Consider the following 24,630-nt stretch of genomic DNA (forward strand, 5'->3'; position numbering starts at 1 on the left):
ATTTAAAATACTCAGTACATGGTTTATACTAAACAGAAATACAGGACAGCTGTATACTTACACTACATTTAGTGGTAAGGTATGGCTGCATAGTCATGGCATGTTTAACCATGAGCTGGGGTCTTATTTTGCTGAACAAGAACAAAGTGGTTATGCAAGCTACCAATCTTCCAGAGTTCACACCTTTATTGTCAGAGTCTGGAAAAACAAACAAGAAATAAGACACTAAAATATAACAAGGCAGCGAAAATTAAACAGTCTATTATTTAAATTATGAAATACCATCCCCTGAATAAATTCAATACATGCCTCAATATAACTGATTAACATTTTTTATGATACTAGATTTTCTGCATTTTATTTCTGTCTTTGTTATATAATTACATATACTAAGAATAAAGGACAAAAAGGCTACACTACAGAAGGCAAGTTTTTCCCTAAGGGGGGAGGGTTGATGTTAAAAAGTAGAATGGAAGTTGAGAAGTTTAGGGATGGGCTTTTGGAAATAAACATGATATTGGTTATATCTAAAAAATGGATGAAAGTGAATATGGGAAAGAAAGTTAGCAAAGAGGGACAAAACCAATTTTGCTGAGGTGATACTGTGTTTAAAGATACTGGAAAAGAGAGATGCTGATGTAGAAGAATGTTAAAAGATGGGAGTGAGAAATTAAGTTGAATCAGTGCTACATTAGAAAGGAAAACTAAGTGCTGTTGCTAGTTAGGAGGTAACAATGGTTCTTGGGTAGCTAATTAGTTTTTAGAGGAGTTTAGCAACTTTTTAATATTGAGACAACAGTATCACCCTTTAAATCTAGAATAGGGAAAACAAAACAAGGAAATAAAAAGAAAAAGAGGTACACATGGAAAATTAAAACAAAATTAAAGAAAAAACTGCATAAAAATATAAAGGGTATCAACAATTTCCGTAGGTGCCATAATGTACCCCTCTCTGTGTAAGAGGCGACTGGCCCTCAATATTGGAGAATGACTGAGGCTGACTATTATTCCTCATTAATATACATCAGGCAAATGGGAAGTAATGTTAGTCCTGTGTGCTTTAAGCAGTACATATCAATTATGACTTTTATAGTTTTATGTAATTATTTATGCTGTGGTTAAGAATTTCAGGTTTGTCACTGATAAATGTGATAAATAGAAAATATTAAGAACTTAAGAAATTTTTAGTTACAAATATTAATAGCTTCCTAGCTCAAGCAAGATTAAGCACATTTTTATATAACAATTATAAATGATATTAAGAATGTACTACTAGTCTTTTAAAAACAATTTTATAATAGTTAAAACAATTTCATTTTGAGAGGAAATTTTATAGGATTTAAAAGATATCAAACAGTTTCTAGATAAGTGCAATTAGCTGAACATGTATTAGCCCCTGGACTTCCTTTTACTCCTGCTCAATATGACATCTAAAATTACATGCTATTGAAAAATACGTGAAAGAGATGAGGCCTATGTTTTTATTATACTGCTCTAGATAATCTTAGTCAACCTTAACAATATAATCAAGGCTACAACATCAAACAAAAAACATTTCATTTAAGAGTGAAGTGGTTCATTATTAGACTAAGCAGAGCCAGAGGCAAAAATGAAAAATGTGCTCAAAGTATTTTAAAATATAAAATCAACTTAATGACCAATATATAAATCATCTTACCAGCTAGAGATTCCTCATATTTAAGAATGTGCTCAACTAGGTTATCAACAAGTTGAGTACAAGCTTTCTTCACAGGTTTATATGAGGAATCCTCTTCGGACTTCAACAACTATATATGTATATATATAAAAAAAAAGATCCCAGTATAATTATTCATTCGACAATAATAATAATAATGCATTAAATGTGTTCATAAAGTAATAAGCTTTTCAATTTATTAACAATGTAATACTAAATGCAAATTAATAACAAAAATAAAACAAATGTTTTAAAATAGCTTATAAACCAATAATTTATAAATACTTTCAAAGAATTTTAGCATGAAGTATTTAAAATGCTGTATGTAGGTCCTGAGGTAGGATATGAGAGAAAGAAGAAAGGTGACTTTCTTTTAAGAGTACCACTCAGTGCTAGCTGACATATTTTAAAGAATCAGAATTCCATTCCTCATTATTCCAAGTCTTTTAATATCTTAAAAACTGTATTATGGTTTAATTACATTTTCATGTAATTATGTCCAAATTACACCTTAAATCTTGGAATTATAAAACATAAAGCTAGATTTTTCTGTGCTATCTTTTGTCAAATTATCAAAAAACAATGTTAGGGAAGTTAGGAAAATAAAGAGATAAGGAAAAGATCAGTCTAACTGTAGCCAAACCATCCCTAAAACTCCAACCAAACCAAACCAATCTTTCATAATCATAGGTCAATGCAATGGTAAAGTCGTCTGAGGCATAATAAAGATTATTTTGTTAATATTAAGATTAGCTAATACAATTCTGGGGATATTAAAGAAACTGAAATGGGCATTTGATTTCTGTGAAGAGTTTCTGCAATGATGGAAATGTTCTGTATCTTTACTGTCCAATATGGTTGCCTTGAGCCATATGCAACTACTTAACACTTGAAATATGATTATTATAACTTTGGAATTAAAATGAAGTAAAAATATAAATTAATTTAACTTAAAAAGCACACGTGGCTAGCTGGAAAACACACAAACTTTCACCTGCAAGATCCATGGATGACTTAAATCAATTAATAGCAGTCAGAATAACATAACACATACATTGCCCCCACCTCAAACTTAAAGAAGTCAAAGCAGAGAAGTCTTCAATTTACCCAGTTTCAAATCAGAACAGCAAATTTTCTTTGTCCTACTCTGTAACTTAATTCCTTAAATAGCTATTAAAATCACATGCTGGCCTGGTCTTTTTCAGGCAGGAGCATAAACAATCCCTGCATTCCTGTTTCTCCTTTTTCTTTTCTAAGACATCAAATATACACAAAAGTATTAATAATAAATTTTGGTTCATGACACACCATCAATACTGGTAAGTGCCCTTTTATGTACTTATAACAATACCGACTCAAGAACAGTATTTCCAATAATTTATATTTACCAGTATGCTCCTCCTCTTATGCCATCTTCCTGTTTCACTTTTAAGGTAACCACTATGAGGAACTTGATCATTTCTTTGCTTTAAAACATGGTCTAAGTTGTATACTGTTTATACTCTTGACTCATTTTCAACTTTGTAAAAGGAATCATACTGGATATAGTGTTCTACATTTTTTTGCCTTTTTCATTCAACATTATGTCAGCAATTATAATCCAGGCTGTTGCATGTAACAACTTTACTTTCACTACTATGTAACAAGCATTGTGTGCGTATACAGTAATTCATTTATTCATTCTTTAGGAGATAGGTTAACTACAATTTTAGTGGTATAATGAACACTCATTTATCTTTTAGCACACACATGCAAGAAGGCTATTGAGTATAAATCTCATAGCAGAATTGCTGGGTCATAGGACATATGAATGTTCAATTTTATGAGATGATGCTATTTTTAAAAACTGGTAGTAATATTTTCTCTACTAGTAGCTGCTTTTAAGAGATACTACTTAGTCCATCTCTTCTCCATCATCTGACTTCTAGATTTTTGCCAATCAAGTAAGTGTAAAATGTGGTCTTGATTTATATTTCCCCTATTACTAATGAGGCCGAACACCATATTTCTGCTACAAAATGCCTATTTGTGACTTTTATTCATTTTCCTACCAGGACTCTGGCCTTACATTGTTTTGTAGTTAAGGAATTCTTTAAATCTTCTTCCTAATGATCATTTTTTAGTTACATGTACATATGTTGAGTATCTTTTCTCAGTTTGTTATTTATGTTTTTACCTTCTTTAATGTGTGTTTTGATTCCTAAATGTTCTTCATATTAATGTAGTAAAATTTATCAATCTTTTTTAAGATTAATGGCTTTTGTGACTCAAAATTAAAAATATATTCAGATATTATTTTCTTCTAAAAGTTTTAAAGATTTTTTAAAATCTATATGGCAAGGACTGTTGAGTTGAAGTAGGAATCAAAAAATTTCTTAGATAAGCCATTGTCCCAGCCCTATTTGCTGAAAACCTTTCCCCATAAACTGCAGTACCCGTTTTGTTTTATAGTAATTATATTTTGTACACGTGAAGGATTACTCCTGAGCTCTCTATCTTGTTCCACTGGTCTACCTAGTGCCATACAATCTTAAAATGAGCTTGGGAGTCTTCCCTCCTCTTGAATTTTGTAGAATAGTCTGAGAAGGAAAGGTGTTAGTTCTTCTTTAGTACCACACATTCTTAATTACTATGTTAAAAAAATTAGTCCTGCTGTGTGGTAAGGCAAATAGCACTCCTGCACTTTCCAGAAGTAACAATTACTTTTAGGTCTTTACTCTTCCATACACATTTTATAATCACTTTGACGTATTTGGTAAATATTTTGTTTTTTATTTTGATGAGATGTTTTTTAACATTCTCCCACTTAGTATAACTTTTGTTTTGTACTTTGTCAGATACTAAGTTTTTTAGAAGTTATAAAATGTCCTGTGTCCTCTGAAATGATTACTTATTTCTTTTGTAATGTCAAATCACACACACATTGATGTTAAACCACAAGTATGTAAATATGTATGGTTATAAATATGTATACATAAACAGATCTTATTTTTGATGCATTTCAAAGTAAATTATAGATATCAATATACCACCCCTTTTCCCTTTTGAGATAAAATGTACAGGAAATGTCTAAATCTTCAGTGCACATTTGTTCAGTTTTATTAAATGCATTCACCATTATACCTCAGACTCCAACCAAGAAACAGTGGTTTCTTTAGCTTATCAGAATTATCTGGAGATACCATTAAAATACAGAATGGTGGGCTGCACTGTCAGAGTTTCTGATTAATGAAGTCTGGGGTAAAGTCTCAGAACTTGTATTTCTAACAAATCGTAGGTAATCTTGATAACTGTTTGTTAACACTGACAGACTACTACCACTAGAGCAAAACTTCCCTCGTATTTCTTCCAAGTCAATCCTTGACTCCCTGCAACCACTCTTCTGATTTTTTCCAATATAGATTAGTTACCCTCTCCTAAAACTTCTTGTAAATGGAACTGGACTATGTACTGTTCTGTGTAAGGCTTTCTTTACTCTGCATAAATGTTTTCATTGTTCATCTATGCTGCTGTAGATATCAACAGTTTATTTCTTTATGATATGGAGTACTATTAAATTCTATGGATATATCAGTTTCAGGTTCTTTTTTGTTTTTTTTTTAAAATCCATTCACTGGTTGATGGAAATGAGAAGTACGAATGGGAACTCAAATCCCCCCCGCCCCAGAATGGTCTCCTGGAGGGCAGATCTGTTGCAGTACAGGCTTCCCCCATTAGATGAGTGTCCCAGGAAGCCATCTGTATCAGTGTACCAGCTGGTATTGTTGTGAGAAGCTGAGTTTTGCTTCAGTGAATTTTTCTGGAAGACTCTTTCAATATGTTTGCCCATTTCATGATGGTGATTTATAAGCACACCTGCCCACACAGCGCTGAATATTCAGCAGTTTTTGTCCAAAAACGGCATGACCCCTATGCTTCACCCTTCCTATTCACCCAGTCTCACCCCTAGTGACTTTTTTTTGTTTCCCAGATGAAAAAAGTCCTCAAAGGGAAACATTTTGCCAATGTGGAAGAGGTGAAACAAAAAACAGCATAAGCACTAAAAGGCAACAAAATCAATGAGTTTAAAAAATGTTTTGAGCAGTGGATAAAAGTCTTGATAGGTGTATTGCGTTAAATGGACAGTACTTTGAAGGTGACTGAGGTTTAAACATGTAAGAATGAATACATAATTTTTAATAAATAAATTCTGGTTTTGGGGATTTCCCCTGGTATGACTATAAAATCAGGAAGAAGAAACCAAGCTACTCCTTTCTTATTTGGCCTACAATTCTCAGCTAAATACATAATTTCATTACTGTACCTAAAGTTGTGTCCACAAAACATTACAAGAATACAATTTAGCCAAGTTCTTTGCCACTTTATAACAAGGACTGCCCTTTCTCTGTTGTCCAATAGCATCTTCCTCATTTCCATTTGAGACCTCATCAGAATGGCCTTGACCACCTACAGTTCTACCAACATTCTGTATACGATTATGTGTACTCTCCAAGACAAAAGCTTTCTCTACAGCTCTCCTCTTTTCCTTCTAAGATCTCACCAGAAATGCTTTTAAGTGTCTTTCCACAATATCAACTTTTTCTAGTATGTGCCTCAAAATCTTCCAGTCTCTACTGTTTACCCAATTCCAAAGCCACTTCCACACTTTTACGTATTTGTTTCAGCAGCAACCCATTTCTTGGTATCAATTTCTGTCTTTGCTTAGGCTGCTATAACAAATGCCATATACTAGGTGTCTTTAAGCAACACAAGTTTATCTCTCATAGTTTTGGAGGTTGGGAAGTCCTACATCAAGGTGTTAGTGCGGTTGGTTTATGGAGAAGATGGTCTTGCAGCCAGTTTGCAGGTGGTTCTGTTCTTACTGTGTCCTCGCATGGCTGACGGCAGAGAGATCATCTTTCCCATGTCTCTTCTTAGAAGAGCACTTCTAATCTGATTCATGAGGGCTTTACCTTCATGACTTAATTAGCTCCCAAGGGTCCCATCTCCTAATACTATCACAGTGTTAGGTAGGCTTCAACATAGTCAGTTTGAAGAGAAGCAAATATTCAATCCACAGCATTCTTTGAGGAATCCTCTTGAGGAAAGGGTCCCACAGACTTCTGAAAATTCATACTGTTAATTCCTGCCCTCAGCCCCAATCTTCCCCAAAGGGACCTACAGCATTTTACTAGGTAAATTGTCCCTTAGAGAGAAGGAAATTATCAGACCTTTTAGGGATCACTGAAAACCAGCTCTGAAAAGAAACTATTTCCAGGAGATCCAAACCATCACTCTGACCCACTAGAGCAGGCGCTTATGAAAATCAGGTGATCCAAAGGTACAGCTCAGGTCAGGTCTGTTTCGCAGTGAGGCCACAGGGCCCAAGCCCGTCCTATGGTTTTGTTCCCCAGTTCCAAAATATGTAATTGGAATACATGTACTCAGCAGAGTCACAGAATCCCCATCTTGGCCTATGTTTTGAGGACAAGGGCTATCGCAGTGGAAAAGGCCATGTGGAAGCCACTATGACTGCTTCTACCTATAAGAGTAAATCAAAAGCAATACTGCATTACTGGAGAGACTGCTGAAATTACTGTTATCATCGAAGCCTTGATGCACCTATGGCTTCACAGGGAGTTCCTTACACTCAGTTCACAGAGGAAGAGAAGATGAGCCTGATTTACAGAGGGTCCTGCACAATATGCAGGTGTCTCTTAAAAAGAGGACAGCTGCAGCAATTCTGCCACTTTCTGGGACTTCCTTAAAGGACACTGGTGAAGGGAAATTCTTCCACTGGGCAGTACTCTGAGCAGTACATCTGGTTGTTTACTTTCCTTGGAAGAAGTGATCAGATATGTAATTATAAGCCAATTCATGGGCTGTGGCCAATGATTTGACTAGATGGTCAGGGACTAATAAAGAACAATAATGGAAGGAGGCATGTGGATACATATACCTGAATGGGTAAAAATGTGCTGATACTCATTTTCCACTTGAATGTTGATTGTTCATGAAAGGGTGACTCCAGCAGAGGAGGATTTTAATAATCAAGTGCACAGAATGACCCATTCTGTGGATAACTTCTCTGAGGATATCAGCCTCTTTCTCCAGCCACTCCTTTCATCACCTAACGGGCTCCTGAACAAACTCTCGATGGTGATAGGGATGGAAGTTATGCATGGGTGCAGCAAACTGGACTTCTATTCATCAAGGCTGACCTGGCTATGGTCACTGCTGAGGTGTCCAATCTGCCAACAGTGGAGACCAACACCAAGTCCCTGGGTGATCAGTTAGCTACCTGCTGCCAGGTTGAACACATTGGACTGCTTCTGTCATAGAAGGAAAGCATTCTGTTCTTATTGGAATAGACACTTATTCTGGAAACAGATCTGCCTTCCTTACAAGCAATGCTTCTGCCAAACTCTCCACCTGTTATGTGTATGTATGCATGCATGCATGTATGCATGTGTGTATGAATTTGAAGGTATTTCATGTAGTACTTGAAGTTTCCTTAGGAAACCACATTCCATAAATTGGCAATCAGTGATCTATAAGAAACCGACCCAAGATGAAAATAATAAAAATGAGAAATATCTGAAATTGGATGGAATGGAATGTGTGTGCATGAGCTCATGTAGAGATAGTAAATGTGTTAATTATTTCTGACTCAATTACAGTATATCCGGTCCATTTTCCATATCCTTCCTAGCTTCTCTTAAAATTTATGTATACATGTTGTTATAACTGCTGAGTGGTTATGTCCTTTCATGTGTATTTAAGTATTCTGAGCTTCTGTTCTTATCTAATTACTGTTTCACAAAGTCACAATGCCACTAGTAAACTAAATTGTTGGCAGAAAATAAAGTAGGAAAGCATAGAACAGGGAGGAAAAGTTGAATGGATAACCAAATATAAAAGAGGACTAAAGAGACAAGATATAAAGAATATAAAAATACTGCTTAGAGACTACAAATCTAGTCATCTCCTTTCTGCTTCTAAGTTGCCAATAATATATAGGAATATTATCTTAGATTCTTTTCAGGAATACAATAACATTCTGACAACTATACTTAATTCTTACTTGTTTATTGTAATTATCAGATAAAACATGGTTACACATCCTCTAGAAATTACAATATCCCCTTTGGAATGGCAGACATACTAAAGATGGCCATAAGGGTTTACAACATACTTATTTGATTTAGAAGGGTATTGATGCCAAATATACATGTAATAATCATGAAATGGAAGATGATTTATGAAGAGAGTCCAAGATGTTATAGACTGAATAACACAAGCAAACACCACGAAGTTGTTTAAAAACCCAACTTAAAATTTTTTAAAAAGCAACGTACTGCTGCTACACACCACCAGAATGGCTAAAGTTAAAAAGACTGACAAGACCAAGTGCTGATGAGGATGTGGAGCAACAGAAACATTGCTGATGTAAATGCAAATGGTTCAGCCACTTTGGGAAAGCAATTTTGGCAGTTTCTCACTGACATCATGACCCAGCAATGCCACTCACAGGAATTTACACAAGAGATACGAAAACTCCCATCTACACAACTTGCACACAAATATTCATGGCAGCATTATTCATAACAGTCCAAACCAGAAACAACCCAAGAATCCATACATTTGTGAATAAAGAAATTATGATACTATTGATAGCACTTAGCAATAAAAAGGAATAAAATATTAATACACCAGCAACATTCTCCTCTTAATTAGAAGTCAAACACAAAATACTACAAGCTGTATGATTCCACTAAAATGAAATCCTTCAATATGATTATAGTGACAAAAAGTAGACCAGTGGTTTCCTAGGATTAGGGGATCAGAAGCATATGGAAGGTTTTAAAGGTGATACATTCTATTATATCTTGATTGTGCTGTAGGTTCCATTTTTGTATATAATTATTAAAATTAATCAAACTGTATATATTCTGCATGTAAATTAGGCCTCGATAAAAAACTTTGTTTTATTACTAAAAGTACTGCTAAAAATTTTAAAATAAACAGAAACAAATGGACTTCACTAGACAGTAAATTGTTGACATAATCAAATAGAAAAAGTTATTTCAAGATAGACTTCTAATGGTGTATCTTTAGTGATCTATAGATAAAAAAGAAATGCAAAAAAAATCTTAAGCTGTGTCCAGAAATCTTACTCTTTAAAAAAAACTTTTCATAGATTTTATTTATTTATTTTTAGAGAGAGGGGAAGGGAAGAAGAACAACAACATCAGGAAGAGGAAGAGCAACAACATCAATGTGTAGTTGCCTCCTACTGGGGATCGAACCCGTGATCCTTTGCTTTGTAGGCTCTTGTTCAATCCACTGAGCTATACCAGCCAGAACCAGAAACCTTACTCTTAATATAGTAGGGCAAAGCAAATAGCATTGATTTTCTTGGAAACCAAGATTTTTAGCCTTAAAGGAAAGAATAAAATCAAAGAACAATCTCATAATCTTAAGTTTGAATTAAAAATATCAATAGAAATTCTTGATTTACTTTTCTCTTTCTAAAAAATACATATTTAAAAAAGGCCCAAAGCTAAGATAACCCTTAGCAGCAAACATCCACAGCACTGAGATTATTCCCAATGAAGGGATTTAAGGCTTATGGAAAAAATGTGATTTTAGGTTTGGTGCATATAATGTCCAAGATGAGTATGAGGCATCTTGTAAGAAGCAGAAGTTATTCAGGTTACAAAAAAGGGTGTATCAAAAGGATACAAGACCAACTTGAAGGGACTAACAATGGGCAAAGATAGGAAAATCTGAGCCTGAAAAATAATTATGATTACAATAAATTAAAATACATAAAAGACACAAAAATCTGTTAGTTCATACTGATATTTAAAAAATAAAAAACTGATTAGTCATCTTTGCAGGGTAACAAAAAAGCTCATTATTCTGAAAACTGCTAAGTAACAGAAAAGACTCAAGCATTTCCTCTGTCTTTCCTGTATGAACTGTATTTCTTGGTAATAAATAATTAATCACAACAAAATTCCTTTTTTAAGAAGAGTTCCAGCTAAGTAATATGAAACAAATAAATTAGGAAAAAATCAGTATTTTGCACCTTCTAATGGAAATAATGAATATAGGTAATGATCATTTAAAACCAATTTGGAAAGACTATAATATTTGCATCAGGCTGACACCACCTCAACTCAGAGATTACTGACAATGGGACAACCAAATATTATGTGCCTGTGACGTGATGCAGTAATGTTCAGAATCACCTATGAAGTATCCTTGTGCCTTACTCTCAAAACTGAATTTCAGTTATTACTAAGCCTCTAGATGTAAGGAGTGACAGGAAAAAATGATGGATAGAAGAACAACTTAAATGACACCAGAAGGAAGAGATCTATGAAATCCAGAAGGTGGGTAGTTCTACAGAAAAACATGTAAGTGGGATGAAAAAGGGAAGTGTGAGGGGTTGACTATTACAGATTATGAGACTTACCAAAACAACTGCAAACCAACTATAAAAATATATTTTTGAGACAATCAGGGAAATGCTAAGAGTGACTAGGTATTAGATATTAGGGAATACTTTATTAATATTAATTTTGATACAGAGAACAATGATACTGTTTTTTGAAGTAATTTCTATTAGAGACAGATACTAATGTATTCATGAGTGAAATGATATAAAGTATGGGAATTGCTTTAAAACTATTACAGCAAAAAAAAAGATGGGAGGGGGATAAAGATAAAAGAAGACTGAAAAAATTGCTGATAATTTCTGAAGCTGGATGATGGGTACTTGTATTTGAAAATTTCTGAATAAAAAATTTATAGGGAAATGAACATTTCTATTTATGAAATTTTAAAAGAACATGAAATGTGGTTTAAATCTGCACTACTATAGGAAGTTTTACATGTTTTAGAATATGCCAAATTATGCAAAGTTATATTTAGTGCAATCTGTACATCTATTTATACATCTCATGTCTATCACCTAGATTAAAGGGATAAGAAAAAAATAATTATCTGGAAGGGAAGACAGAATTTCAATTACTGATTTAGAAAACTTACACATAATAATTAACTAACAGATTAAATAGGGGTATTAACCAAAACATTCAGTCTAATATATTGAAATAAACTGTCCCTACCAAAAAGCAAATACTTAAAAAATAACTGAAAAGGTTCTATTATATCATAGAGTTTACAAAGAACTTCTATTAAATTTCATGTTATCTGTTATCAGGAATCAAAACAACACTCACATTTTGAAGGAGTTGCTCAAACCAGTCATATCCAGTATCTCTGCATGCTGCAACCTATAGGAAAAAATATGGTAAAACTATCAAAATTAGAAACTTACTTATTTTGAATAAAATATACTTTTGTTATGGTTTAGCCTTAATTATATAAATGCCTCATCAATGCCCTCAATTAAAAAATTCATTTTTAAAGTAAAGTATTATTTTCAGTAAGCTAGTAATTGACTACTGTTTAAAATTTTATTTTCAAAATACTTTAGAATACATTAAAAATTAGTACAATGTATAGATATTAAATGGGGTATTATACTTTGAATAATAACTTGAATCACACATTCTCAGAAATCTGTAAATTCTAAAACAAAAAGAGTGGAAATGTTTGCTTTATATTTTCCTTCTTTCTTTAGATAACAAATCTAAAGATATCAGTGAAACAGAAATAATCATGTAATTGATAATAATATAAAACTTCTCATGTTCAAAATATAAAAAGTATCATGCTGTCAAAAAATTTATAGCTTATTTGCAGAATTAAACACAATGAAACTAATCTTAATTTGTGTGTCCTGAAAAAGGTAGGAATTATTATTTTTTAAGTTTCTCTCTTTTTAAAAAAGATTTTATTTATTTATCTTTAGAGCGGAAGGGAAGAGAAGGGAAAGGAAGGAGAGAGGGAGAGAAACACCAATGTGTGGTTGCTTCTTGTGCATGCCCTGCTGGGTACTGGCCTGCAACCCAGGCATATGCCCTGACTGGGAATGGAACCGCTACCCTTCAGTTTACAGGCCCATGCTCACTCCACTGATCTACACCAGCCAGGGATACGTAGGAATTATGATCTCATTTTAGGCTGCCATCCTTGGGCTATTATTATATCTACTCATCACTCACTTCTTTCCCTCTGAGGTTTCAATCATTAGAGGATGTGAAGACTTTCAATATTGGTGCTTAAATCAATGAATGCCAAAAAATAGGGCTATGAAGAAACACCAACCTCATCTTACTTGCACCCCTTGAGTATCTCCAGAAACTTATGGAGTATCTTCATAAATAAGAAAAGTAGTACAAAATGTCAAGGTTAACCAAGTATCTCATTACTGCCCCTCCTTCATAAAAGGACCACATAAACCAGACCACAACTAGTTTTATACCCACAAGGACCATTCCCTTGTTGCAGCCCTTACCACATCAGTGATATTTAAAATTTTCCTTGTCATTGCTTCTTTGTCATTGTGTGGAGTTGGAGTAAACCAGAGTTTTTGGAATGTTTCATTTACTAATTTCTAGAAGGAAAAAAATTAAACTAAGTATTTATAACAAACACGAAAATTCTCAATCTCAAATTCTTATTAAAGCCTAAAAGAAGGCTATAATTAACTGATCAAAACAACCACTGGGAATTTTTGGTGTGAATTTTTCAGTTTTTAAAAAATCACCAAATCACCAAGTCCCTAAAATTGTCATTTTTTATTTGGTAAATATTTTATATGGGTGACACTATGCCTAGTCTAGAACTTCTGCTTAGTATACACTTAATATTTTTGATCAAACTGAAAAATGTTTACTGCTTTTGCAGGAGAAGTTATTTAAAAAAACACAAATATTCAGACAATCATATACATTTAAATTCACTAACAAACTGAGGATTAAAGTTTCAACAAACTACTAATTTAGAAAACCAAGCATATACCATGTGCAAATCAAAATAACTTTAATATGATAATAAATTTCCTATGTATAATGCAATCCCTATATTGATATTAAATATAATTGCTGAATTTGTTGGAAAAGATCACAGTATTAATTAATACAAGATCTAGAAATAAATATGCATCAAAGTAAGCCTCTTTCTTGAATTTATAATCTAAAATATTGATTCACTTGTAAATTTTTATACAAAGGAATGTGTAAAAGTAGATTTACAGTTGTATGTAAAATAGTTTATTCTTGTATTATTTATTAATTATTGCAATATTTTCCATACAAACATCAGCCTACTTTTGTCAACCCCTATATATTTAAATCAACAAAATCTAGATATAATAAACATGAGTTATTTAAAACATTAATGAAAAATGAATTTTAAAGTAGTCAATGTTTTATTTTACCTTAATGCCCTCTTCATCATTAACTCTGCGAATCATTTTTACACACATTTCTGTAATTTTTGGAAATGTTGGTTGTTCAATACAGATGTCTCTTAGAATCTTTATTACTCTTTTCCTGACACTGATACCAGTATCCTAAGAACAGAAAGATATTTTTAAATGTCAAAAAACATCGGTATGTCTAGGTGTATGAAATTTGATAAAATTAAATTAGAAAATACTAACAAGCAGTATAGTCACTATATAGCAACATAATAAGCATGGTCTACATATTTCTTCTTTATATGCTTTCTTACTGATATTACTATAAATGTGGGTTATTTTATTATCTTGTCATTATTTTAAAATACAATATTCAATACATGAAAAAATACTAAATAGCACCGAACACAATACTAGAGTATAAGCTTGCTAAAATTAAATGGGATAACTGGCATGAAGCTTTTAGAATAGTGCCTGGCATTTAAACAGCATATGAAACACTCTAACAAAAATGTCTAACCTAAGTCTAATCAAACCATTGTCACTATCTTATGGTTTATAGAAAATATAAGAAACAAAAGAACTAATTAAATAAAACAATGAGGAATAACAAGACCAACCTGGTCAATGTCAGAGGAAGTGTGTAAAAAGAGTTAGAGAATACCCTAAATTTTATTCTATTTTTTTTTAAAGTATTTATTTACTTTTAGACAGAGGGGAAGGATGGGAGAAAGAGAGGGAAAGAAACAGCAATGCATGGTTGCCTCTAGCACACCCCACACTGGGGACCTGGCCTGCAACCCAGGCATGCGCCCTGACTGGGAATCAAACCAGTGACCCTTTGGTTCACAGGCCAGTACTCAACCCATTGAGCCACAACAGCCAGGGCAGAATGCCCTAAATTTTAAAACATGACCAGCAAAAGCAGGATCTTGATTAGATTGTTAAAAAAAAAAAAAAGCTGAAAGAAATTTTTGTGAAATTTGGGGAAAACTGGAGAATTTGAATGTGAACTGATTATTAGATATTCTGGTTGAGTGAGATATTAGGTGAGGGCAGTACTCTTGTTTCTTGTTTTCTGGAGACTTCAGCTGAAATATCTATGAGAGAAGTAGCAAAACGTTTTAATTTAAACTAAGCAAAAAATACAGATGACATATGGTGGTGGATACATGGGTGTTCACTATACTGTTTCTACTTTTACAAATTTTCATAATTACAAAAGTTTTTAAAATAAAAAACATCAAACACTAATTGTACAAATTTATTTCCATTATACAGTTTAGCAATTGCGAAAATATTGTAGGATATATTGCTAGGGCATATGCTATCAGTTAATTAGCTTTGAGAATCCTGTTGATTATGCCCTTCACTCTTGAAAAGACTGAAGCACTAAAAAGGGAAAAAATTCTTCCATTTTTTCCTTAAATTCTTTGTCTCAATCAAGACTTTATGTTAGTTGAAGCTGAAATTATCTATAACTTTCAATCACAGTATTTTGATACTAGTCTAAAGGTGATCAACTCCTGTGCTTAATGCATCTCTGTGGAGTTACAGAAGTCAAAATGCCTGCAGTGGGTGCTGTGTAGATTCCAGAGTTATCTAGTAATGCCAATGTTTCCTTTTATATTCCAGGAAAATGCTTCAGGGCCAGAGAAATCCATGACATACAAGAAAATTAAGTATCTTATAGAACAGTATTTCTTAAGTTTGCAAATGACTTTCTTAGGATACAAATGACTTTCTGGTTTAACTTGCTTGTCGTAATTCTGCTCTAAGGAATCATGCAGATAGACATAAAGAATTCAAAAATATTATTAGATATCCAAGTTCTGTACTTAGCTCTCATTGAAATAATTTCTCCTGCTTATACTTAACTATGCCATGTAGTTCCTACTGTTTACTCATTATAAACTGACATAGTCAAAAGCAAATAGTAACTAAAAAAAGGAATCCAATTTTCACCAATGATTTGTTTTACAGTATTGAGCAGTCCTTTTTTTCAAAATCCTTACTCGAGGATACACTTAGAGAGAGGAAAGAGAAACACTGATTGATTGCCTCCCATGCATGCCCCGACTGGGGATGGAACTCGCAACCTAGATATGCGGCCTGATTAGGAATTGAACTCACAACCTTTTGGTGTATGGCATGATGTTCCAACCTGGCCAAGGTAAAGTATGTCCTTCTTTAGAAAGCTGCTATAGTTCACAGATTAGGAAATGTAAGTATAAACATATAGTTCACAGACTGTACTAGGAAAACAAAATTGTATTTATGAATCATAATAAAAGTGAGAAAACAAACCAATATTCTTTCAATCAGCATATCATAATACTGCTCAGCAAGCTGAGGTCGACAAAGGACAAATCGACCTAGTAATTCTACTGCTGCTTCTCGGACACTAGTGGAGTTATCCATTAATCGCCCATGGACTCCACGCTGCATATCGAGCTAAAGAAAAATAAAGAAGATATAATTGACACTTAGAGCTAATATTTTAATTTGAATAGAAAGCTCAACAAAGAATCATCTGTGCTCCTCTTTACCCTTGCTAGGATACTGGGATCTACAGCAACAACCTCAGATAAACACTTCATGGCTTTTGTTCGAACGGCAATTGCATTTTCACCAAGAACTCGAAGGATCTGCCAAGCAAACATCGACATTTTCATAAATTTTAGAACACATAATTTTAAACAAAATATAGCATGCAAACAAGCAAAATAATAAAAATAAACATATTTACCCCCCTTTAAGTTTTTTATAAGTGAGTTAAGTACCTATTGTCAACATAGAAACAAATCCTACTTTCACAATCATTATCTCTTCTCAATAATGAAACATCATATACTACCTACAAGTATCCAGAATTAGAAAAGTCAGTATCATTGTATAAGGAATTTTGGTCCAGTTTACCTGTGTCAAATAAATATCAAAGCTCTGGGCAAACGGCCTCATAGAGGCCAAGTATCGAACAATCAAACAAGCATCATCATAGTCCACAGTATCAGAGTTCATCCTGCAACAAGAAGTCATTAAATTTTTATTTATTTATTTGTAAAGTAGGTAAATAGATTCAAAGAGATAACTGAGGGAGTAAAAATGTTTTCTCTCTGGATCTTACTTTAATGTGCTGAACTGAGAAGGTGTGGTTTTGATAATGCTTCTAAGAAACTTTTTCCGGTTTTCAGCTCGATGCATAATTTGACCAGTTGTCTCAACCTCCTTTGAGTGATGTGTTCCATCAGATGATTCCTCATCTTTTTGTGATTTCATTGCTTTTTCTGTTTCCAGAGTTGTGTCACGGAACCACTGCGCTATATAGAATTTACGAGAAAACTGAAAAGAAATAAGGCAAGACATGAGTTTGATGAAATTACTACACAATCAGGAATATAAACATTAAGGTTTATTTAAGACAACTTCCATCAGCTAAAACCAGATTTTAAGGATAGCGGAATGTTTAGAATTTCTAAATGATAAAAAACATTATTTCTTTATCCCAATGTAATAATGTCAAAAAATAATTTGATAAATACAACTATATTAAATCTAGGATACTACTGTAGACAACTTAACTAAGGACAGTATCACATGAGTCAGTAAAATTAGACTGCTAATGGGTCAACTAGAAGAGTTTAGAACAAATGGATGAAATGCTGAAAGTAGAAGACCCTAGTTATTCTCCAAATCTCGACTTCAAGAAATATACAGCTAATTATTATTGAAATATTTTAATGCTGAGTTATACTTATAATCTGTTCATTTCAATAATGATTGAAAACCTTCAGTAGTTGGCTAAATAGCTTAGCTATCTCCAATCTGTTTAGACTTTTACCCTATAAGTTAAAAAAAAAAAATAATGGTGTAGGGCTTGCCTGAGGCAGTAGGGGATGCTGTGTGGAGAGGGGCAAAGGGGTAAAAATTGGGACAACTATAAGAGCATAATCAATAAAATACAACTAAAAAAATTAAAAAGTATCCCAATATATGTGCACTGTTTCCTAATACAGTTTATAAATTTTACATAGGAGCCCTGTAGCTCAGTTGGTTAGTTTTGTCCAGACATGCCAAGGTTGAGAGTTTGATCCCTGGGCAAAACACATACAAGAATCAACCAATAAATGCATAAATAAGTGGAACAACAAATTGATGTTTCTCTCTCTTACACCACCCCCTTCCTCCTTTCCTCTCTAAAATCAACAAATTAAAAAAAAATTTACATAGGAACCCATTACACTAATATTTTTGATGCTTACTATAACATACACAAAAGTAGATTTAAGAATTATATTAAAAATAAATGCACATATAAAATTCTAATAGTTTCTTTTTATATGCTAACAGATTACCTCTTGCACCACCTGGGCCAGGCTCCCTGTGAGGACCAATGATCTGGCCTAGTTTTAAAGATAACCTATGGAAAGATTTCCAGATGTTTCCCATGTCATACATTTTTACTACACTGTAATACCTGCACCAGAATTCCATAAAGACTTATCAATTCATACCATTATTTTCTGTTTAGATTATCAATTATTCTTTTGTTTCAAAAACTGATATTCCGAAAAATCTTCCTTTTCATGATATAATTTTCTTTCAGACCCAATTTGAATAAACATGTGATATTTCCAAAAAATGAAAAGAAAAAAAAATCCTACCACCAGCGAAGGATCAGTCTCAGTGTTTTCATCCAAGTAGTCAAGCAATGCTTTTTGCAATTGTTGGATTTCATCCTCTCCACCAGAAACCTATAAAATAAGCCAAGTAAGAACAAAATAAACTTATTAATGTACTTTAATAAATTCTTTAGTTGTAAACACAAATCTGAGGAAAACTAATGATAAAAATGAAAAGATAAGTACAGCAACTAAATGAAGTCACCAAAAAATACAATTTTTGAAAAATATATTGATAGCTGAAGCTGTCCTTCATTTCTATGAACTACATGTTATCTTTCTTTGAAGGAGCTCATAAGTAGCTGACAAAAATTATCAGAACAATGTTTTTAATCTTCAGAGGTAGAAAGGTCCTAGCACTATTTTTCTGTTTGGGAAAAGACAAATCCAAACTTTTGATCTAGCAAATGGAAACTGTTATTATCTGTATTATTATGTGTTATGGGTTTATTTGGGATATTATTTTTTAAAAAAATTCTGGAAGGGATAATTTTTATCTGTAATTAATATAAAAATAGTACTTTAGTTCACACAGGATATTAAATATACAGTGGTTGGTTGAGCTATGTATTTAGGTCCTGTCAAGAATAATACAGAGAAGAAATTAACTGTGAGTTGACATTCATGTCTCCAGTTTATACTGTTGATTTGGCCAAGTGAAATGACACATACATGGTTTAAAACATATAGAAGCAGAAAACAAGGATGAGAATAACCCATGTTCTAGCAGAGTGGTAAAATGGATGCATTCAGAACTTCATCACAGCACTGTGAACCAGTACACTGTAAACTTCCAAAAGCAATTTGGATGTATGTCAAAAGCTATAAAAATATGAATGACTCCTGCTTTCTAGTTTTATAGTGTACTATCTACCTAGTCATGTGACAAATAAGAGGTCCCAGGTCCACTCTAAGAAATAATGAAAGTCACCTAAGTGCCTAGACCTTGGTTTCTAAATTACCATTTTCCAATTAAAGGAACCAATAGTACTTGGAGAAATGGCTGATTCCAGGGCTGTGGAAAGTAAAGTAAAAGATGAGCCTGATATCTTTCACTGTGCCACAAAGTAAGAAAATCCTCAAAGGAAGATAGGAATATATCAAAAAGACACAAAAGCCAATTTAAAGGTGCTCTAACTGGTCAAATCCTAGACAATTTGAGCATTAAAATAATGATGGCAACAAATTATAATCTATTAAAAAGGAATGGCAGCATTGTACTAATGGTAATGTCTTGCTTTTGATAATTATACTGTGGATATTTAAGGGAGAGTTCTTGTTTGTAAAAAATATACATCAAGTAATGGTTCTCAAACTTCAGCATTCATTAGAAACACAAGAAGAGTATGCTAAACCAGACTGCTGGGCCCCACCCCTAGAGTTTCAAAATCAGTAGGTCCAAGGAGAGTCCTAAGGATTTGCATTTTAACAAGTTCTTAGGTGATGGTAATGTTGGTGCTACCTGTTTAAGTAATCACACTTATAGATACCCATAAAGGTATATTTTGAAAAAGAATCATAAAGCAAATATAAGTGTCAAAAAGTAAGAAATTTCAGTAAAAAGTGTATGGAACCTCTTTGTACTAATCTTAAAACTTTTCTGGTTAAGTTTAAAATTATTTTGAAATATAAAGTATAGTGAAAAAAAAAAACAGGTGTTTTCAATGGCCAGCAAAGACAAAGTTATGAACAATTAAAAAAAGAGTAGAAAAAATAAAAACAGTTGTATGTGGTTGGATTAGAGATCTACCTACCACTTTTCTAAGTAATATGGTATTACTACCATCTCATCCATACTTAAAAAGAGTAAGTGCTGCAAAAAACACCTTTTTTTTTTTGCCTGCAAACATGAAAGCTCTCTCATGTAATAAAATCAAAAGAAGTCCTTGCCCTGTCTGGTGTGGCTTAGTGGACCAAGTACCAGCCTCCGAACTGAAAAGCTGTGAGTTCAATCCCCCAGTCAGAGCAAATGCCTGGGTTGCAGGCCAGGTGCCTGCCTGGGGGCATGCAAGAGGAAATCAACTGATATTTCTCTCCCACATCAATGCTTCTCTCCCTTTCCTTCTCTCTAAAAATAAATAAATACAATCTTTAGTATGAAAAAGAAATCAAAGGAAGTCCTCCTCGCTCTTCCCCAGTATAAAAAGATACACAACATACACAGGCACAAAACAATTTGAGTGTGAAAAATCAGCATCACATTAAACTAAAGATTTAAATGAAACATGTTAAACCAAAAGGAAAATAGCATCATACACTTGTAACAATGGTTTGTAAAAAGAAAGCAAGCTAAAGGTTTATGTAAATCATTTAAATGTTCATGTTAGACATATTTCACCCTAAGTGTCAACTTTCTTTACCAATAGGGCTTTTGAAAAGCCCACTTTTAGAAGTAGACTTTGAATCTACAAAATGACATACAAAATGACACACCTAAAAGAGACAGTACTTAAATATTATTTATCTCTATAATTTTAATCCTTTATCTGAATACCTGTTTTAAAATTCTCTCTATAGATCCTTGATCCATTTTGCTTGTGACAGCATCTTTCCTCAATCGGGCAGCAACAGTTCCAAGGTAATCAAGAGATGCCACTCTCAAAGCCATTTCTGTTGACTTGTTACTGAATTGATGAACCTAGACATCAAAATAAAGCAAATTTTGGTATAATTTAATCAGTTTATAAGTGTATTTTCTACAACAATTTAGTATATAAATTCAAAATCTATGCCATATCATCTGAAATAGAAATTTTTCTTGTGATATTGTTCCACAATGTAATTGCCTTGTGAGTTTCTGCATTCTGAAATTTTCATTAAAAAAAAATTATAGCTTAAACCTAAGAACACAGTCACTTTCTTTAAATAAAGTCTCAGTTGTTTATTTGTGAAAAATGGGATTTGTTAGCCTGCAATTCTGATGCCTATGAAACATTACTTTGGTTCTAGAATACTATTATTTTCCAGTTGACAGAAAGTAAGGTCCCAACAGCTTTGTAAAAATTTGTATTGCACAAGTCCAAATATAGTTTAAAAATTAAAAAAAATCACCACTTTTTTTGCATTTCCCTACTGTGTTACATGAGGACTAAAAAGTGTCATGTCTTTATAAATACTCTAAAAAACTAGTCACGTCAATCAGTTTCATGCTTTGAAATGAATTAGCTACAATAACTTATGACTCAGTGTTGAGATGCTATTAATAATATAAAAGTTCCAAACAAACAAAACAAAAAACACCCCCCAAAATAAAAAACAAACAGAACAACAACAAAAAAACCCAACTGATTCTGAAGCACTATTATTTTATGTAATGAAATGAAAGCACCAAAGTCACAACATTTTGGTTTTCTACAAGGTACTGACAATATTGTGTACAATTATGCACATGCAAAAATAGAGATGCAATGGTCGTATTTCCTTACACATTTTTAAAGAATTCATCATCTGTGAATCAGAGTACATCCTCATTATGTTGTCTTCTAGTAATCTAATAATCTTTAAATGCTATACTCTTACCAACAGTCTCCCTAACAAACTAAGGAGTAGTTCAGCAGCTGGCCATTCAGGCTTATTGACTGTTGAGAGAAGATCTTGAACAAAATTTTCAAATAGTGGTCTGTAATCTTCTTCACCTTGTTTACTACCACATCTGTTCAAAGATAAATAATGAAAAGGCTGTGAATTTAGGTGACCTGTCGACCAATATGACTGAAATTTTGCTAAGTTTTCTCTTCTATCTATCTAATAACAAGGTATTAGGAGAGTACATAAAAACATGGTTTAAAATAAATGATTTCTCAAACTTCATCACTCCCCCTCAACCCCCACTACAGGGAATTAATTTATTAACATTACTTTCCGGTAAGTAGAACACATTTTGAAACACGACCACTGTTTTTCTATGACATTATCATACATTTTTATGGAGACTAAGCAGCCTCTTTCCTCAACTTTCCTATTCAATTAGCATGCCCCAAAATTTACTAAAAAAAGTACAGAATTCCAATCTAGTACTTTAACTTTTGGAGTCCAACATATAAGCAAGTTCATAAAATTTTAGATTTTTAATATTCCAAGTACCTCATTTTAAAGATAAAAAAAAATCAAGAGCTAGAGAGATATAAACAAGGTTCAGATTATGGTAGAAAATTGGATTAATTTTTTACTTAAACTATTCTCTACACTGGACAAAATAAAAATCAGATAAGATTACAACACTCACTTTTTAAGGAAGATGGAAAGGAAGTTTTGGGCTGTTCGCATGGCCGTTTCATAAGAGTTGGTAATGACAACATCTTGGTCAACCTAGATTGAGAAAAATAAGTTTATAGAGCTAAGAGATAACCAACAAATAAAATAGCAAAGTTGCTAATGTTATTACTGAATACAGGTAATATATTTATTTTTTAATTATATTTTGTTTATACTATTATAGTTGTCTCAATTTTTTCCCCTTTGCCACCCTACTCCCTCATGCAATCCCCACACTGTTTTCCATGTCCACAGGTCATGCATGTATGTTCTTTGGCTACCCTATTCCCTAGTTTGTACTTTACATCCCCATGACTATTCTGTAATTACCAATTTGTACTTCTTAATCCCTTCACTTTTTCTACCCACACCTCTGACCCCTCCCCCATTTGGCAACCATCAAAACATTCTCTGTATGATTCTGTTTCTGTTATGCTTGTTTATATTTTTAGATTCAGTTGTTGATATGTATTTATTGCCATTTTATTGTTCATATTTTTAACCTTCTTCTTCTTAAAGAAGACCCTTTAACATTTCATGTAGTACTGGTTTGGTGATGATGAACTCCTTTAGCTTTTTCTTATCTGGGAAGCTCTTTATCTGTCCTTCAATTCTAAATGATGGCTTTGCTAGGTTGAGTAATCTTGGTTGTAGAGCCTTGGTTTTCATCACTGAATATTTCTTGCCAATCCCTTCTAGCCTGCAAAGTTTCTTTTGAGAAATCAGCCAACAATCGTATGGGAGCTACCCTGGAGGTAACTAACTGCTTTTTTCTTTTTTTAAAAAGACTTTACTTGTTTTTAGACAGAAGGGAATGGAGGGAGAAAGAGGGAGCATCAATGTGTGACTGCCCCTCGTGCACCCCCTACTGGGGACCTGGCCTACAACCCAGGGATGGGCCCTGACTGAGAATTGAACCAGCAACCCTTTGGTTTGCAAGTCAGTGTTCAATCCACTGAGCCACACCAGCCAGGGCACTAACTGCTTTTTCCTTGCTGCTATTAAGATTCTCTCTTTGTATAAACCTTTGCCATTTTAACTATGATGTGTCTTGGTGTGGATCTCTTTGCATCCATCTTATCTGGGACTTTCTGTGCCTCCTGGACTTGTATGTCTATTTCTTTCACCAAGTTAGGGAAGTTTTCTGTCGTTATTTTTTTCATACAGGTTTCCAATTTCTTGCTCTCTCTCCTCCTTCCTGTACCCCCATGACGCAAATGTTGGTATACTTGAAGTTTCCAAGAGGCTCCTTACGCCTCTGGGAAAAAAATCTTTATGGATTTTTTTCTTCTTGCTGTGCTAATTGGTTGTTTTTGGCTTCCTTATATTCCAAATTGCTGATCTGGTCCTCAGCTTCATCCACTCTATTGTTGATACCCTGTAAATTGTTCTTTATTTCAATTAATGTATCCTTTGTTTTTGACTGGGTCTTTTTTATGCTGTTGAGGTTCTCACTAAATTCTTTGAGCATTCTCATAACCAGTGTTTTGAACTCTGCACCTAGGAGGTTGTTTGTCTCCATTTTACTTAGTTCTTCTTCTGGAGTTTTGTTCTATTTTTTTTTCCCCCATTTGGGCCCTGTTTCTTTGTCTCCTCACTTTGGCAGCTTCCCTGTGTTTGTGTCTATGTATCAGGTAGGGCTGCTATGTCTCCCAGGCTTGGAAGAGTGGCCTAGTGTA

The 24,630-nt window shown here is 33.4% G+C and overlaps 1 protein-coding gene across 4 annotated transcripts in view; it reads right to left on the minus strand.

The window, feature by feature from the left end:
• NIPBL (NIPBL cohesin loading factor) overlaps nt 1-24,630 on the minus strand; it is a 186,834-nt gene that overhangs the window by 22,997 nt on the left and 139,207 nt on the right. For all 4 annotated transcript variants that reach the window (XM_036020202.1, XM_036020205.1, XM_036020203.1 and 1 more), the window contains 13 exons: nt 22,923-23,005; nt 22,217-22,349; nt 21,192-21,335; nt 18,680-18,769; nt 17,143-17,357; nt 16,935-17,037; nt 16,565-16,663; nt 16,323-16,469; nt 14,034-14,168; nt 13,110-13,208; nt 11,929-11,982; nt 1,679-1,787; nt 62-198 (listed from right to left, as the gene is read on the minus strand). In XM_036020202.1, coding sequence (XP_035876095.1) covers nt 62-198; nt 1,679-1,787; nt 11,929-11,982; nt 13,110-13,208; nt 14,034-14,168; nt 16,323-16,469; nt 16,565-16,663; nt 16,935-17,037; nt 17,143-17,357; nt 18,680-18,769; nt 21,192-21,335; nt 22,217-22,349; nt 22,923-23,005 — 1,548 coding nt within the window. The remainder of the gene's footprint in view (nt 1-61; nt 199-1,678; nt 1,788-11,928; nt 11,983-13,109; nt 13,209-14,033; nt 14,169-16,322; nt 16,470-16,564; nt 16,664-16,934; nt 17,038-17,142; nt 17,358-18,679; nt 18,770-21,191; nt 21,336-22,216; nt 22,350-22,922; nt 23,006-24,630) is intronic.

The sequence above is a fragment of the Phyllostomus discolor genome, chromosome 3 (genome assembly GCF_004126475.2).
Source record: "Phyllostomus discolor isolate MPI-MPIP mPhyDis1 chromosome 3, mPhyDis1.pri.v3, whole genome shotgun sequence".
NCBI classification, from domain to species: Eukaryota; Metazoa; Chordata; class Mammalia; order Chiroptera; family Phyllostomidae; genus Phyllostomus; species Phyllostomus discolor.